At 39.6% G+C, this 15,677-nt stretch overlaps 1 protein-coding gene across 1 annotated transcript in view; it reads right to left on the minus strand.

Annotated features, from left to right (window-relative positions):
- Window positions 1-15,677, minus strand: part of mier1b (mesoderm induction early response 1b, transcriptional regulator) — a 36,995-nt gene that overhangs the window by 13,366 nt on the left and 7,952 nt on the right. The window contains exons 5-11 of the mRNA XM_084120208.1: window positions 14,450-14,576; window positions 14,304-14,368; window positions 14,143-14,215; window positions 9,107-9,258; window positions 8,905-8,986; window positions 7,574-7,668; window positions 7,192-7,319 (exon numbers count right to left, since the gene is read on the minus strand). Coding sequence (XP_083976334.1) covers window positions 7,192-7,319; window positions 7,574-7,668; window positions 8,905-8,986; window positions 9,107-9,258; window positions 14,143-14,215; window positions 14,304-14,368; window positions 14,450-14,576 — 722 coding nt within the window. The remainder of the gene's footprint in view (window positions 1-7,191; window positions 7,320-7,573; window positions 7,669-8,904; window positions 8,987-9,106; window positions 9,259-14,142; window positions 14,216-14,303; window positions 14,369-14,449; window positions 14,577-15,677) is intronic.

The following is a 15,677-nucleotide window of genomic DNA, read 5'->3' on the forward strand; positions in this document are numbered from 1 at the left end:
TATCGCCCTGGCTCTAAGAACCTTAAGCCCGACGCCCTCTCGCGCCAATTCGATTCCCCCGAGGGAACCCCTGTAAGGGAAGAGATCCTCCCTCAGGGTTGTATCGTTGGCTCCTCCATCTGAGGAATCGAACGTATAGTTAAACGAGCTCTTTCTCGGGTTATCATTCCTCGCCAATGTCCGCGAAATCTACTCTTTGTTCCTGTCTCCACTCGCTTAGCTGTCATGCAATGGGGTCACTCCTCCAAGCTGTTTGCCCATCCTGGAGTCAGGGGTACCATTGCAGTAATCCGTCAGAAGTTCTGGTGGCCCACCCGCGAGTGCGATATCCGTCGATTTGTGGCCGCCTGTTCTATTTGTGCCCAGACCAAGTCTAGTAATTCGCCACCTGCTGGTCTGCTCAGACCCTTACCCATTCCCTCTCGCCCGTGGTCACATATCGCGCTGGACTTCATTACTGGACTACCGGTCTCCAGAGGCAACACTGTAATTCTCACTGTCATAGATCGCTTTTCTAAAGCCGCTCACTTCATTCCTCTTCCCAAGCTTCCGTCCGCTAAGGAGACCGCTCAAGCTGTCGTGAATCATGTTTTCAAAATTCACGGACTTCCCTCGGATGTCGTGTCCGATCGCGGACCCCAATTTGCGCCATTGTTCTGGAAGGAGTTTTGCCGCCAGATCGGTGCATCACCCAGTCTGTCCTCTGGTTTTCACCCGCAGACCAACGGTCAGGCCGAGCGCGCTAATCAGGTTATTGGTCGTATTCTCCGCAGTCTCGCATTCCGTAACCCCTCCTCATGGGCTGATCAACTCCCATGGGCAGAGTATGCTTACAATTCTTCTCCATCCTCCACCACTGGCTTGTCTCCTTTTCACAGCTGTCTTGGGTACCAACCGCCTCTATTTCCATCCCAAGAGACAGAAACCAATGTCCCGTCCGTCGAGGCATTTATTCAGCGTTGTAAGAAAACCTGGAGAAGGGTGAGGTCTGCACTATGTCATTCTCGTTCTCTCACTCGTCGTGCTGCTAATCGTCGTCGTATTAAGAGTCCGAGATACATCTGCGGTCAAAAAGTATGGCTCTCCACTCTTAACCTTCCGTTACGATCTCCTTCCCGCAAATTGGCCCCTAAATTCATTGGGCCATATTCCATCTCCAAGATCATCAGTCCTGTCGCGGTTAAGCTTAGATTGCCCCCCAACCTTCGGCGCATCCATCCAGTGTTTCATGTCTCGTGCGTCAAGCCCGTCGTCCGCGCCCCCCCTCGCCAAGTTTCCCCTCCTATTCACGTTGATGGGGGTCCTGTCTATCACGTACGTAAATTGCTTGATGTCCGTCCGCGGGGTCGTGGTCACCAGTACCTTGTCGACTGGGAGGGATACGGGCCTGAGGAGAGGAGCTGGATCCCTTCCCGGAACGTCTTGGACCGCTCGCTTATTGAGGACTTCTACCGCACTCGCCAGTCTCAATCCTCGGGAGCGCCAGGAGGCGCTCGTTGAGGAGGGGGTACTGTCATGATCCCGGTATTCTCTCCTGTCTCTATCTCCCCCTTGTGGCTTTTGTTTCCTTGATTCATTCATCACTCTGACACACCCACTACTCACACACGCTCTCCCTTCATTCACACACCTCGCCCGGACACACCTACTTACTATTACGCTCATTCATTCTCCGCCAGCTGTTTTCCATCATTCTTCTCTTTACTCAATCTATCTCCTCACCTGCTACTACTTTCTTCTAATTAGCATTCCTACTTCTAGTACCCCTTTTCCCCTTTTCCTCTGCCAGATTATTGCCAATGTTAACTTACGTCACGGAGCTTACCTGCTTGAGTCTTGTCTTGTCAGGCAAGCAGGTAAGCTCCTTAACACCTGTGTTATGGTCATCGCCTTAACACCTGTGTTATGGTAATCACAGAGACTTGGCTGGATAACGCTGTTCCCGACGCGGCTATCGAGCTAGCGGGCCGCTCTGTATACCGAGCAGACAGAACGGCAGACTCTGGTAAGAACAAAGGCGGCGGAGTGTGTATATACATTAATAATGACTGGTGTACATCGGTGGACATTATTAGGTCACATTGCTCTTTGGACATTGAATATTTGTCATTAAAATGCAGACCTTTTTACACCCCGAGAGAGTTTACTGCTATTGTTATCACAGCTGTTTATATACCACCACGGGCCAATGCTAAGCTAGTGCTAGAAGAGTTGCATGAAGCTATCAACAGCCAGCTGGATGCATACCCGGAGGGAGCTGTAATTGTAGCGGGGGACTTCAATCATGTGGATTTAAAAACGGTGATGCCCAAACTATACACCAGTATACACTTTCCGACCAGAAATAATAATATATTGGATCAAGTATACACCAACATCCCAAGAGCTTATAAAGCAGCCCCATCTCCACACCTGGGCTTGTCAGACCACATCTCTATAGACCTGATGCCATCCTATAGACCTTTGATCTGCAGAACAAGACCAACTGTCAAAACAGTCCAGGTCTGGAATGAGGAATCTACTGCACGCCTGCAGGACTGTTTTGGAAATACAGACTGGGATTTGTTTGCGAGCACGGATCTGGAAGAGTATAGCTCATCTGTTTTAGCATACATAGCCTTCTGCACTGACACTGTGTTGACGACCAAGACCAGCAAGGTGTACCCAAATCAAAAACCATGGCTTGATGGTAATGTACACTCATTATTGAAAGTGAGGAATGCTGCTTACAGGTCAGGGGACAGGCTGGCTTACAGTAATGCTCGGAGAGATCTCAAGAAGGGCATTAAAGCAGCAAAACACAGGTATCGGCAACGCATCGAGGGTCATTTTAAAGATAACAACCCCCGTAGTATGTGGACAGGCATTAAAGCTTTAACGGACTATAAGAACAGCCCCTCGTTGTTCTGCCATGATGCCACGCTTCCTGACACCCTGAACCAGTTCTTTGCGCGCTTTGACGGTCACTCCAACAGCCTGGAAATCCAGACAGCACCGTCACTCATAGAGGAGTCGGTACCTGTCTTCGAACGCCATCAAGTGAGATCCACGCTAAGGAGGATCAATGTCAATAAAGCAGCAGGACCAGACAAAGTTCCAGGTCGCACGCTGAAGTCATGTGCTGACCAACTGGCGGGGGTGTTCACCAGCATCTTCAATCTGTCTCTGCAGCAGGCTGTAGTCCCAACATGCCTAAAATCAACTACTATTATTCCAGTGCCCAAAAAACGGTCAGTAAAATGTCTGAATGACTATCGCCCAGTCGCTTTGACACCAATTATCATGAAGTGCTTTGAGAGACTGGTTCTTTCACACATCAAAGCCAACATCCCTGCTGACCTGGACAGCCTACAGTTTGCTTACTGTAGGAATAGATCTACAGAGGATGCAATCTCAATCGCACTTCACACCAGTCTTACTCATTTGGAGCATCCTAATACATATGTTAGGATGCTATTTTTAGATTTCAGCTCGGCGTTTAACACCATTGTGCCATACAAACTTGTAAATAAGCTGAATGACCTGGGACTAAGTACCACACTCTGCTCGTGGATTTTGGATTTCCTCACTAACAGACCACAGAATGTCAGGGTGGGCAATCATATATCATCTGTTATTACCATTAACACAGGAGCACCGCAGGGATGCGTTCTTAGTCCAGCTCTTTTCACCCTATTCACTCATGACTGTAAACCCATCCACTCCTCTTCTAACACCATAGTGAAGTTTGCTGATGACACCACTATAGTGGGAAGGATATCAGAAAACAACGAGTCTCACTACAGAGAGGACGTCCAACATCTAATCAAATGGTGTGTGAACAACGACCTGGTTCTGAACACTGCCAAAACAAAGGAGATTGTTGTGGACTATAGGAGAGTCAAGAAAACAACACCATCCCCTCTCTACATAAATGGTGAGGAAGTTGAGAGGGTGAATGACATCAAATTCCTAGGTCTACACATAACAAAAGATCTCACATGGACCATTAACACATCCCACTTAGTGAAGAAAGCGCAGCAGAGACTTTTTTTCCTAAGAAAGCTCAAAAAAACAAAAGTGCCAACTCAGCTCTTAGTAAATTTTTACAGGAGCACAATAGAGAGCATCCTCTGTTACTGCATCACAGTGTGGTATTCCAGCTGCACTGCAGAAAACCGCCGAGCTTTGACCCGGACCGTTAAAATTGCTCAGAGGATCATAGGAACTAAACTCCCGAACCTTGATATGATCTATGATAGCCGCCTACGAAAGCGTGCAAGCAACATTATCAAGGATTCAACTCATCCAGGACATAGACTTTTTGTACTTCTCCCATCAGGGAAAAGATATAGAATAATCAGAACCCGTACAAACAGACTTAAGAACAGTTTTTTCCCCAGGGCTGTAGCCTGTGCCACCCCCCCCCCCCCCCCCCCAACACATAAATAGTTAACCCTTCCTCTGTTTTCCCTTTCTCATGTTTTCTCATGTTTGCTGCTAATGCACAAAATACTCATTGGACATTCATGTTTGCACTAAATGGGACATTTATGTACTATACTATACTGTAAATACTGTTATATTTCTGTCCTTAAAATTATCTTGTCTATTTATTATATTAAGTGCCTTTTTATTTATTTTATTATATTTATTATGGTATGTGTGCTGTGAGCTACCAAACAAATTTCGTTGTATAACTACAATGACAATAAAGTTTTCTCTCTTGTCCTGTCTAAGTCTAGTTTTGATTCATGTGTATCTGGAAGCTACACGCTGCCTGTTCTGTTTAATGCTGAAGCTTTTCTCTGCCCAGCTTCTCTGCATCTGACGACGAGAGACGGACCCCCGAGCCCAGTATTGATTCGCTGCTGCTGTATGCTGAGTACCTTTGCGGGAACCTTTCCTCAGTTTGATTATTAAGAGACTTTTTCTGTTCATCTAATTATCTACAATAAGAGACATTCTGTTTGTCAGCTCGACGCAGCTTGCTTTATTTCCATTAAAGAACTGTTAATCCTGAATTGCTCTTGGGTCCTAATTCCAGAACGTGTTCCGTGACAGGCGCACTATATCTTGCATTGCTCGTGAACTGGAGCTCGTCTCATAAATGAACCGAAACTCAGAAATATATCTATAGAAAGCTTGAAATGTCTACTTTTAAACAAAACAATTCAAAACGAAAAGAAACAGACACTCTCTTATGTAATCCGTATGAAGTGTGCATTGCTCTCTATAGGCACGTTCACAATACTGCGAAGGTGGCGAGTCAGCATCGTCAACATCTTTAGCCGAGACTGACACAGAAAACACTAGTTTATTAATAAACAATTAAAATGACTCCTTGCTATATTTGACACATTCATAATGATTACTTTTGCCGGTTCTTTGTGGCAAGCTTTATGCGTCCGCTAACTATCGAATATTGTGACTCATATTTTGTACCAGGCCATTTATGGTTGTTCATATTGTTCAATAAAGTTCTTGGTAAAAAAGAAAAAAAGAAAAGAAAAAAAGAAGCTACTGTGCCTAATATTATTGTATACAGCGCGCAAGGTTTATGCATGCTCTAAGTCTTCTTCTCCGTTTGTAGTGTATGTCTGTGGCAAAATTACAGTGCCACATACTGGTCTGGCATGTATACTACATCGTTTTGAGTCGGTTTCAGTGGTTTCGTGTGTACGCAGATATTTCTTGAGATGACGCCGTGTTTATGGAATTTTTTTTTTGAACGGGGGAAAAAAAAACATCGGATAGGGAAAGCTCTGGCTTCGTGTGGATGTGGCCTTAATCTTCTGAATTTCTTTACTTTGCTCATGTACAGCACTTTGGTCAGTCTTGAGGCTGTTTTAAATGTGATTTATAAATAAATAACCTTGACCCATAACAAGTGGTTCCCTACATTATTACAGGACGTTTGCAGGTCAAGAAGTTTCATGAACGCAAACATCCAAAGCGCGCGCGCGCCCTGAAAGCTGCCTCAGACAGTGCGAATTGAATTGAATTCTCTTTGACGTCTTCCGCTTGAACCAACAAATTCATACAAAATTATGTTAAACGTCCGTCTTGGCAAGTATCCTGGTAAACATAGTCTGTTATATCTTAATGAACATAAACAAAGAAAACTCATACAGTAAGGCAGGCTATATTGGATCTGTGCATTCAGTCTTTTATTTTACTGTTAATCAAACTACAAAAGACAAAGTAATCACTCGCTGCTATTATTTTTGTAATTTTATAAAGATTCATCTATATTTAATTTATACAATGACGAAATTGCAGTATTATTACACATTTTATTACTTTATTCAAATTATGTACCTGAAAACTACTGTTAGACCTACCTGAAAACCCCCCAAAACAGCTGTTTATTTCATTTGTAGCCTTTCTTTGTTCTATTGTATTTATTTGTGCTATTTGTAATTTGATTATTTGTTCTATTTTATTAATGACTACTTACTTGTCTTTAGTAATGTTTTACATTTACATTAATTAGGCTAGTTGACGAATTTTAGCTCCAGTCAAGCTCTGCTGACAACCTCGTAATCATCATGTTCTCTTTGCTATGAGGAAAAATGCGTTGATTATCTGTAAACACCGGCAAACGCGTGTTAGTGTTTAGCGATCTCCACTGTGATATTTTGCTCAGATGATAGTGTAATACAGCCAGTCTGTCTTCTTTACATGGTCGTTTGCACTGCTTGCTGCGACTAAATCTGCGATGAACTTTAGTAAATCTGAACATGGATTTCTATTATAATGTTTGTGATTGTGGCGGCTGAATAAATGCACTGTGCCACAATACAAGCTCATTTTTGTTGTTGTTTTGATAGTCATTAACATAATCTGGAATTATTGGAGTTAATATTAGGAATTCTACTGGTTCAGCTTTTGAGAGAAGTTTCTTGTACTAGTTTTCTTACTGTAATTAGTGTTAATTTGTATGATAAATATAATACATTAAGAAACTAGATGAAATAAAATAAACCATGTAAGCTGACATTCTCTTGATAAGTGCTTATGTGAAACAATTCTGATGAAAATGTAAAATATATATTTTTTTAAATTACAATAATCGTGATTATAATTTGAGCAAAATAATTGTATCAGTTTAACCATTATTGTGCAGTCCTATTGCATAAATCCAGCCAATGTTCATAAACAATGATCTAACTTATTTTGTTATTGCATCAAGACATTAGAGATACTTACGTTACTCCTGGATGAAGGTTGTATTTCCTTTTTCCAAGCCTAGTTTGTTGTGCAAAGAAATCATACCGCTCCGACTTCTTCCACATGTAATAAAAAGCCACACAATCTCCGACAGACCGAGTTCTGACCTGAAATTGGATAAAGTTTGCTAAACACAAGGTTTGAATTGCCACATCTAGTGGCCCATATACTTATTTAGCAGAGATAACGGCTAGACACATTTAAGAGTTTTAGTTTTAGTTTTTTAACATTTACAAGCATTGAAATGTCAATACGGGAATGTGAAGGTGGCCAATATGGATTGACATTCCTCAAGTGCAAATTAAGTGATTTGCCGATTGGAATAAACTTGTTATTATGAATGCCATAAAATGAGCACTACCTTGTTGGCCTGGATAAAATGAAAGTCTTTTCCGTAAGCTTTTAATCCTTGTTCAAAATTCCTGCATTCTTCCTCTGACCAAACAGATAGTTCCTCTGTAAGAAAGATTAAACAAAGCAGTGCATGTAAGATTAAGGCTGTCAATGGATTAAACCTTTAATTGTGAATTTTTTTTTTTGTACAGAACATATTCAGTTTCTTTTAAAAGAAAATAAAAAAAATTCTGATCAGTTTTTTAGAAGTCAGTCATTACAGAATTAATCAATTAAAATAAAACTGAACAAATGCTAATTTTTTTTTTAAATTACAGCTTATACATATTGAATTTTTTGCATGACAGTCCTTGTAACTGCACAGTCCTTGTACACTTTAATTCTATACAGTGATCTTTCAACAGATATCCACATAAATCAAGTTTATACTACTAATCAATCAAACACAAACACAAGCTTTATGTGTGCGCTTGAGCTCGGAATAGGCATATATAAGATCATAGTCGATCTCCAAATGCAACGTAGCAGGGAGGAGAGTAAAGATGGAAAGCTCCTAAAGCTTAGTTCCATATAAATTCACGGATAATTTGTTGTTTTGTCGTTAGTGAAAATCACTATTGACCTTGTATTTGAAAAAGGATCCTCATATAGAGTCAGTTCATTCGCATTCGGAGATCGACTATTTTTGACTGACAAAATGCCGGCGGACGGAGTTGTTCAAAATCTTTCTTTTTAGTAAACTCTGTGTACACAAACAATGTTCTCAATGCTCGAGTTCCTGGTGATACTTCGAGCAAAGTTTCATGCTTTGTTGAGCCTTCTTAGTGTTTTAAAAATAGTTTTTTTGATGCTATCATAGTCGTGCCCCTAGCACTCCCATTCAAAAGGCAATTTGACCGAAAAACGAAAATATGGTCAAACTTAAAAGTGGCGTTTCCATTCTAATTATGCTTTTAAAGGAAAGTTTGCCTCGGGTAGATTAACACAAAGACCCTAGGTTGCATTTTGGCGAGAGTTACGCTTTAAAAGTCTAATAATAATACAATTATACAAAAAAGTTTTTAAAATGAGAAATTATAAAATTTCTTAACTTTTAAAAAACTTTTTAAAAAGGTCATTTTCAGTTTCAGTTTTTGGCCAAGTGCATCCAGAATTTTCGGTTTCGGTGCATCCCTACCAGAAATCATTTTCTAGAGCCACAGCGGTTAAGCAGCAGAAACACTGTCACAGTGTGAAAGGAAAGCACAAATCCAGTCTGTTGAAATGCATAACGTTTTGTACTGCCTCAAACATTAGATGAAAGACGATGATGACATTTAACAGCTTTGTAAGGCTCACCTCTGGCTGCTTTAACGTTAAATCTTAATCTTCGTAAAGCTTCATCTGTATCAAAATTACATTTCACCAGCTCATATAATGCCTGAGGGGAGAAAACACTATTTTTATTGTGTATTACATCACAGTTCAGCATTTGATTACAAATAAAATAATTACAATATTATCATTATTATTATTAAATCACAGAGGCGATCCTTAGTACCTGCTCATTATCTTTGATGTGGGATCCTTCTGGAATAGCATCTACACCCGTCTCCTCTCCCGTCCGTCGACAGGCTTCAGTGAGAAACTCAACCACAGTGTTTTCAGGAAGGATTTCAGGATTCCACAGCAGCTGATCGTCATTTTCATACACTGTGAATGATAAAGATATCAAAGATTCAAAGCATATCACAAGAATGCATAACATATTGATGTCTCCAAAAATGCTAACCATTTCCAATTGTCTTGTAATAAAAAGAATGAGTTAAAAAATGACATCATACTATGACTGGTTCAGTTCTCATTTCATCAGTGCACATTTTTATGGTATTAAACCATGGTCTGTCTGAATACTTGATTCTGATTGGCTTGAAGGTGTGCATAAAACAGTTTAATGCACAGGTAGTTGCAAGTCAGTTTAATCACCGTTCTATATTAATGCGCTGCTTTTATTTAAGCACACGCAAATACATCACTCACACACAGAGATTGGAGATCGCACTGCGCACTAGGGGCCCTATTTTAAGGATCTAAGAGCATGGTCTAAAGCGCATGGCGCAAGTGCACTTAGTGCGTGTCCGAATCCACTTTTGCTGGTTTAACGACGGGACAAATGGCCGGCGCACCCGGAGCATGGTCTAAAAGGGTTGTCCCTATTCTCTTAATGAGTAATGGGTGTGTTTTGGGCGTAACGTGCAATAAACCAATCAGTCTCATCTCCCATTCCCTTTAAAAGGCAGTTGCACTTGCGCCATGGCGGATTCACTATTTAACCCTCTGAGGTCGGCAAACGCGCAGGCGCGTTTTGCTGGATTTTCTCCACATTGTAGCACTATAAACTTAAATTACTCCGTCATTTATGGTCATACAGAAAAAAGAAATATAAAAAAAGAATCTGTGATATTTCTACTTTTGTATGTGTCCACTTACAATCAAATCAAAACATTGTGCTTTTGTAAAATAAAGAAAATAAACAGGGTGTGCGTTCTGCCTCTCCGTCGCGGTGAACTTTTTTTTCTTGAGCACGTCTATAAACTGAAACAAAACTCAGCGAATACTTGTCACACATTTATGAGCCATATACCTTTATAAACATTTAAGTGTGTACTTTTAAATGATCGGATTCAAACTGAAAACAAATATTCTCTGTTTAAGTAATTTGTATAAAACCAACAAGATGTCCAGCTTCTCAAACGCTTCCTAATTATTTTTAATTTGACCACGCCCACTTGCGCAAAAGAGATTCACATGCAAATCTCCACGTGGAACGCGATCGCGCTCATTACCTCAAAAACAAAACACCAAAACACTTCACAAGTCTCTGCTTTTAGACGCCTGAGCTTACATTGGATTTACCTCAGAAAAAGAAGAACGCGATTTGAAGACAAGAAAGATGTAAGGTAAGAAATTCTTGCATATTAGTTTGTTATTGTTGCATAAATTTCACATTGCAGTTGAACTGTTGCTAGATATATGGTGAATATTATAATATTTAGACCCGTGTTTACTGTTACTGTGTTTGTGGATATCTGCTCAAACGTAGATATGTATATGGTAACCATAATGTTTTATATTTGAGCGCGATCGCGTTTGAATGTATCATATTTTGGATCGTGATCGCGTTTGAATGTATCATATTTTGCAGCGCGATCGCGTTTGAATGTATCATATTTTGGATCGCGATCGCATTTGAAAAGCAAAAAACGCACCAAATGGCTTCATGTTTTTACTATTATCTCATTTCATATCATCATAACGAATGGAAACATTTGAAGTAACATGATAATCAATATATTTTTCTCTAGCTTAGTTGTTACTGAAATCTTTTGGAAGATTTATACTGCTATAGGTTATTGTTATTATTATTTTATCCAGCACTGGGCATAGCTTATGCCTACAAGGCACAACGAACCTGGTGTTCATTATATTATATATTGTTGGAAACATGTGTGTGTGTGTGTGTGTGTGTGTGTGTGTGTGTGTGTGTGTGTGTGTGTGTGTGTGTGTGTGTGTGTGTATTCTGTGAATTTTAAAAAGCAATTTTAACCAGAAAAATCTAAAATTTATTCCCAAAATCGTGCAGGCCTTTCTCTTGATATCAGTATGTTCACTTTTTTTTTTTTTCAGGGCCCAGATGCCACTGAGTCCTGCTGACTTCAACATTCACATGAGTCTCTGTACATGAAGATGGTAAAGTGAAAATCAAACACCTTGGAAATGAAAGGCATGTACAATGTTTTTAGGAATGGCACAAAGGTCTCTGTCTTTGGATCATTGTTTTCAATAAGTGCTTTTTCGTCATTTGTTGTGCATCTTTTGATTATATTGTGTTGTAAATAAATCCAAACAATTTAAAAGCCATTCTTTTTTAAATCTCCTCATTCATTGTGCAAGTTTGCTAAGAATGACAGGGCCTGATAGCTCCTAATAGGGCCGTTAGGGGAGGGTCTTTGTCTTTCTCAGGTGTGAAAACAATACATATTAATGACCTCCCGCATAAAGCTTTCTCACACAAAACACGTCGTAAAAATTTTAAATCAATATATTGTCTTATCTGAATGAGCAGTCAGGGTGATTTTCACATAGTTTTAGAGCAAATATTCTAGGCTACGTCATACAATTTTCAAAAGTCTTGTGAAGAAATAATCAGTATGGGTTTCATGGCCTTATTTCAGTGAGAATTTTTTTTTGTATTTTCACAAACCACGCATAAATGTCATTATCTCAAAACTACAAACTTTTACATACATGCTGCTGATATATTATTGTAGCAGAGTTTGTGCTGACTACAGTGTAATTAGACTTTAGCCATGAAAATGTCACAAGTAACAGAAATAACCACAAATGTCAGAGCATGTCAGAACACCTCCAGGGCCCAGAAAACAGCTCAGACCCCAGAGGGTTAACCTGGCGGAATTTGGAAGCGGAAAAATTAAATGCTTCTCTAGCAAGGAAACGGATCTGCTCGTGCACGAGGTTAAAGCGCAAGCAGACCATCTACAGGACATTGTGGATCCGCCTATAGTCACACTTGCGTCGCGCCGGGTGCTGCATTGCGCCGGGTGCATGATAGGGCACGGTTCGGTTTGTATCATGGCTTTAGGGTCACGGTTTCAGTATGTGCTATGCTCAGGGACAAAAGGACTACGGTCAAATAAAAATAAAGAAAATAATAATGAATAATCATACAAGCAACAACACAAATAAATACATATATATATATATATATATATATATATATATATATATATATATATATATATATATATATATAGCGCTTTCATATGTACTACTGTACACCCAAAGCACTTTACAATCATATCAAGGGATCTCTCCTCAACCACCACCAGTGTGCAGCATCCACTTGGATGATGCGACAGCAGCCACAGTACAACGGCGCCAGTGCGCTGACCACACACCAGCTATAGGTGGAGAGAGGAGAGAGAGTGATAGAGCCAATGCAATAGAAGGGGATTATTAGGAGGCCATGATGGACAGGGGCCAATGGGTGGAATGTGGCCAGGACACCGGGGTTACACCCCTACTCTTTACGAGAAATGCCATGGGATTTTTAATGACCACAGAGAGTCAGGACCTCAGTTTTACGTCTCATCCGAAGGACGGTGCTCTTTGACAGTATAGTGTCCCCGTCACTACACTGGGGCGTTAGGACCCACACAGACCACAGGGTGAGCACCCCCTGCTGGCCTCACTAACACCTCTTCCAGCAGCAACCTGGTTTTCTCAGGAGGTCTCCCATCCAGGTACTAACCAGGCTCAGCCCTGCTTCGCTTCAGTGTGCAACCAGTCTTGGGCTACAGGGTGATATGGCTGCTGGATTTAGAGCAAAGAAACAAATCAAATAAACAGTGCTTTTCAGGTTATTTAGGTAGGCTATCTAACAGTAGTTTTCAGGTACAAAAATTTAATAAAGCAATCAAATGTAAAACATCATTGCATATAATCTTTGGTATAAATTAAATAAAGATGAATCCTTATTAAAGTCACAAAACAAAGCTATTCAGTCAAGAGCAGTGAGTGATTTCTTTGTCTTTTGTTGCTTGATTAACATTGAAAACACAGACCGCAAGAAAGTTTAGACGTCAGAATGCGTATCCATCGACAGAAACGTACATTACCCTTTTTTTTTGTTTTTTTTCAACAAACCATATAGATGCGCCGTCAGATTTGAGATGAACCGCAGTGCAAGTGCGCGCCGAACCGTGGGTGGAGAACAGTACAGTTAGATTTTTTACAGAGAACCGTTACACCCCTACTGCGCACACACAGAAACATTAAGGAGCACAGAAACTGCTTGTCAATGCTGCCCCGTGACTTTTATGAATAAATTTGATTCGCTACTGAATTGCTCAATTAAATTACTCAGCAAGCAGATTGTGAATTGTTTTGAAAGTAATTAAACTCACAGGTTATTCACACATTCATCTCTATCCCTCTCTTCATAGGTTAATTCAATCAAATAAATGTAACCTTACCTCACTACTTCATCTCCGTTTCTGATTTAAAACAGACAGAATGCTAGATCTAATGAGTCCTAGCGGACGAAAATAACCACCATTTTAATCCTTCCAGTCAAAGTCAGTGATGCAAACATGACAATGACAGCTTTAACTTGTCAGTGCTGGCAAATGACCATGGTATAAGCGGGATAATCCACAGCTGGCTGTGCTTTAAATTATTTGAATGCATTCCGATTTGCACGGTTCTTTGCCTCCACATTGTTGTCAGTGTTTCCTACAGGATTCATTCGATATTTGGTCCCAACTATTTTTGTAACCCAATTTAATATTTTTTTTAAATAATTTAAAAAGCAAACATTTGCATAACATGTAACTGCACGTTGTCGTGTGAATAACAAGTCACACATAACAGTTCACAGTTCTTTTGGAGCAATGACTTTCAATAGACTGATTCACACTGACAACTCCTGAAATGTTTCTTTTGTTGTGGTGCAATACTGTATAATCCTGCCAAACCCATTTTTTATTTTAATAGATTAGAATATGTAAAATCTACCTTTCTCACAGTCTTTGTATTTGCAGAGTCCAGATGGTGTTTCTGCCTGATACATGGAACCAACCATGATTTCCTGTTAAAAACATATACATTTGTCAAACATTTCATGGTAAATTATAGACAAAATCCATAAAGAAAAATATGATAATGAAAGTTTTTACTTTCTTCCAGTCTTCAGATGGAATATAGTCATCATCCTCCTCTGACTCTTCATCAACTTCATTATCTAAAAAGGTTACGTAAAATCAGTACTTAAGCATAATTCAAAGATTATGTTGATAAACATCAAATCAAATGAGGAGCTTACTCTGAAAGTAGCCACGGTTCTGTGATCGTATGAGTTCAGCTGTGTTACAGGCTTTTACTGCACAAGCTCGACTCTCAGCGGAGTGGCTCTCATTCGTCATTCTTGTGGATACATTTGCTCCATCCTCCTGAAAAAATCATTAAAACACAGTAAAAGATTAATGAACTGAAAATTTCTTGCGAAATATTGACAAATTATTCTAAATGCTATCCATAATTTTGACAGATATTTAAAAAAAAATCTGGTCTATTGAGTGTCCTTACTTTAGAAATGTCCAGTGAAGGATAGGTATGGCTTTATAACACTTTTTCATGTTAGATACCGATACCGTAGCCTCGAGTAGCTGCTGATACACCAGTACTGTTACACCAGTACTGTTTTTTTTTCTTGATCAGTTTAGATACTACACTCTGCTTCATTGTAAATAAAGAGAAAAGAGAAAAATAAATAGGATAATTGTTCACACCAAGAACGATATCTATAAAAATAACTATAATGATAAATATATTAGTGTCCACACCAACTCACAATAATGTTCTGTTTTTTAATTGTGCACAGCAGTTATATAATAACTTTAAATGCTTGAGCTCAATCTAGATTCTAATTAGCTGTCAATGTTTTTATCCTTCATCAGCTGGAAAAATCATTCTGAAATTAATTCTAAATATATCGTTCCAGCATTGTTAAAGTTGTAGTGTGGACTTTCCTATTCTCATGGAATTAGAATGATTATTAAAACTTTTTAGTTAGCATTATAGTTTTTATAGTTGTTTTTGTAGTGTACGTACACACACTACCAAAGTGTTCGCAGTGAATGTTTGCTTTATTTATGAAGAAACACCCCAACACTGAACCGCTTTTTAACAAGCAAACCTGAAAATCACTTGTGCTGAAATCGATTAATCAGCACTCAATTAACGTAACCATTTAACCATTAACATACCTAATTTTGAAGAGAGTTTTTTTAAATATCCAGCTAAAATAGGGTTTGATAAAAGCAATGCAAGTTCCATGTTTTAAAATCTGGTAGTGATCACAGCAGTATGTACATAAGAAGACGACAAATGCACTGCAGCAGATTTGTGTTAATTTTCATGATGCGTTTTAATGCCTGTAGCTAGTCCAAAATGCTGCAGCCAAGCTTTTAACCAGGTCAAGAAAGAGTGACCACATTAACCCCAGTAATGGTGTCTCTACAAAAGATAAACTGTGAAGTTTACAGTTGATT

This window comes from Abramis brama, assembly GCF_963993115.1.
Source record: "Abramis brama genome assembly, chromosome: 7".
Classification (NCBI taxonomy): Eukaryota; Metazoa; Chordata; class Actinopteri; order Cypriniformes; family Leuciscidae; genus Abramis; species Abramis brama.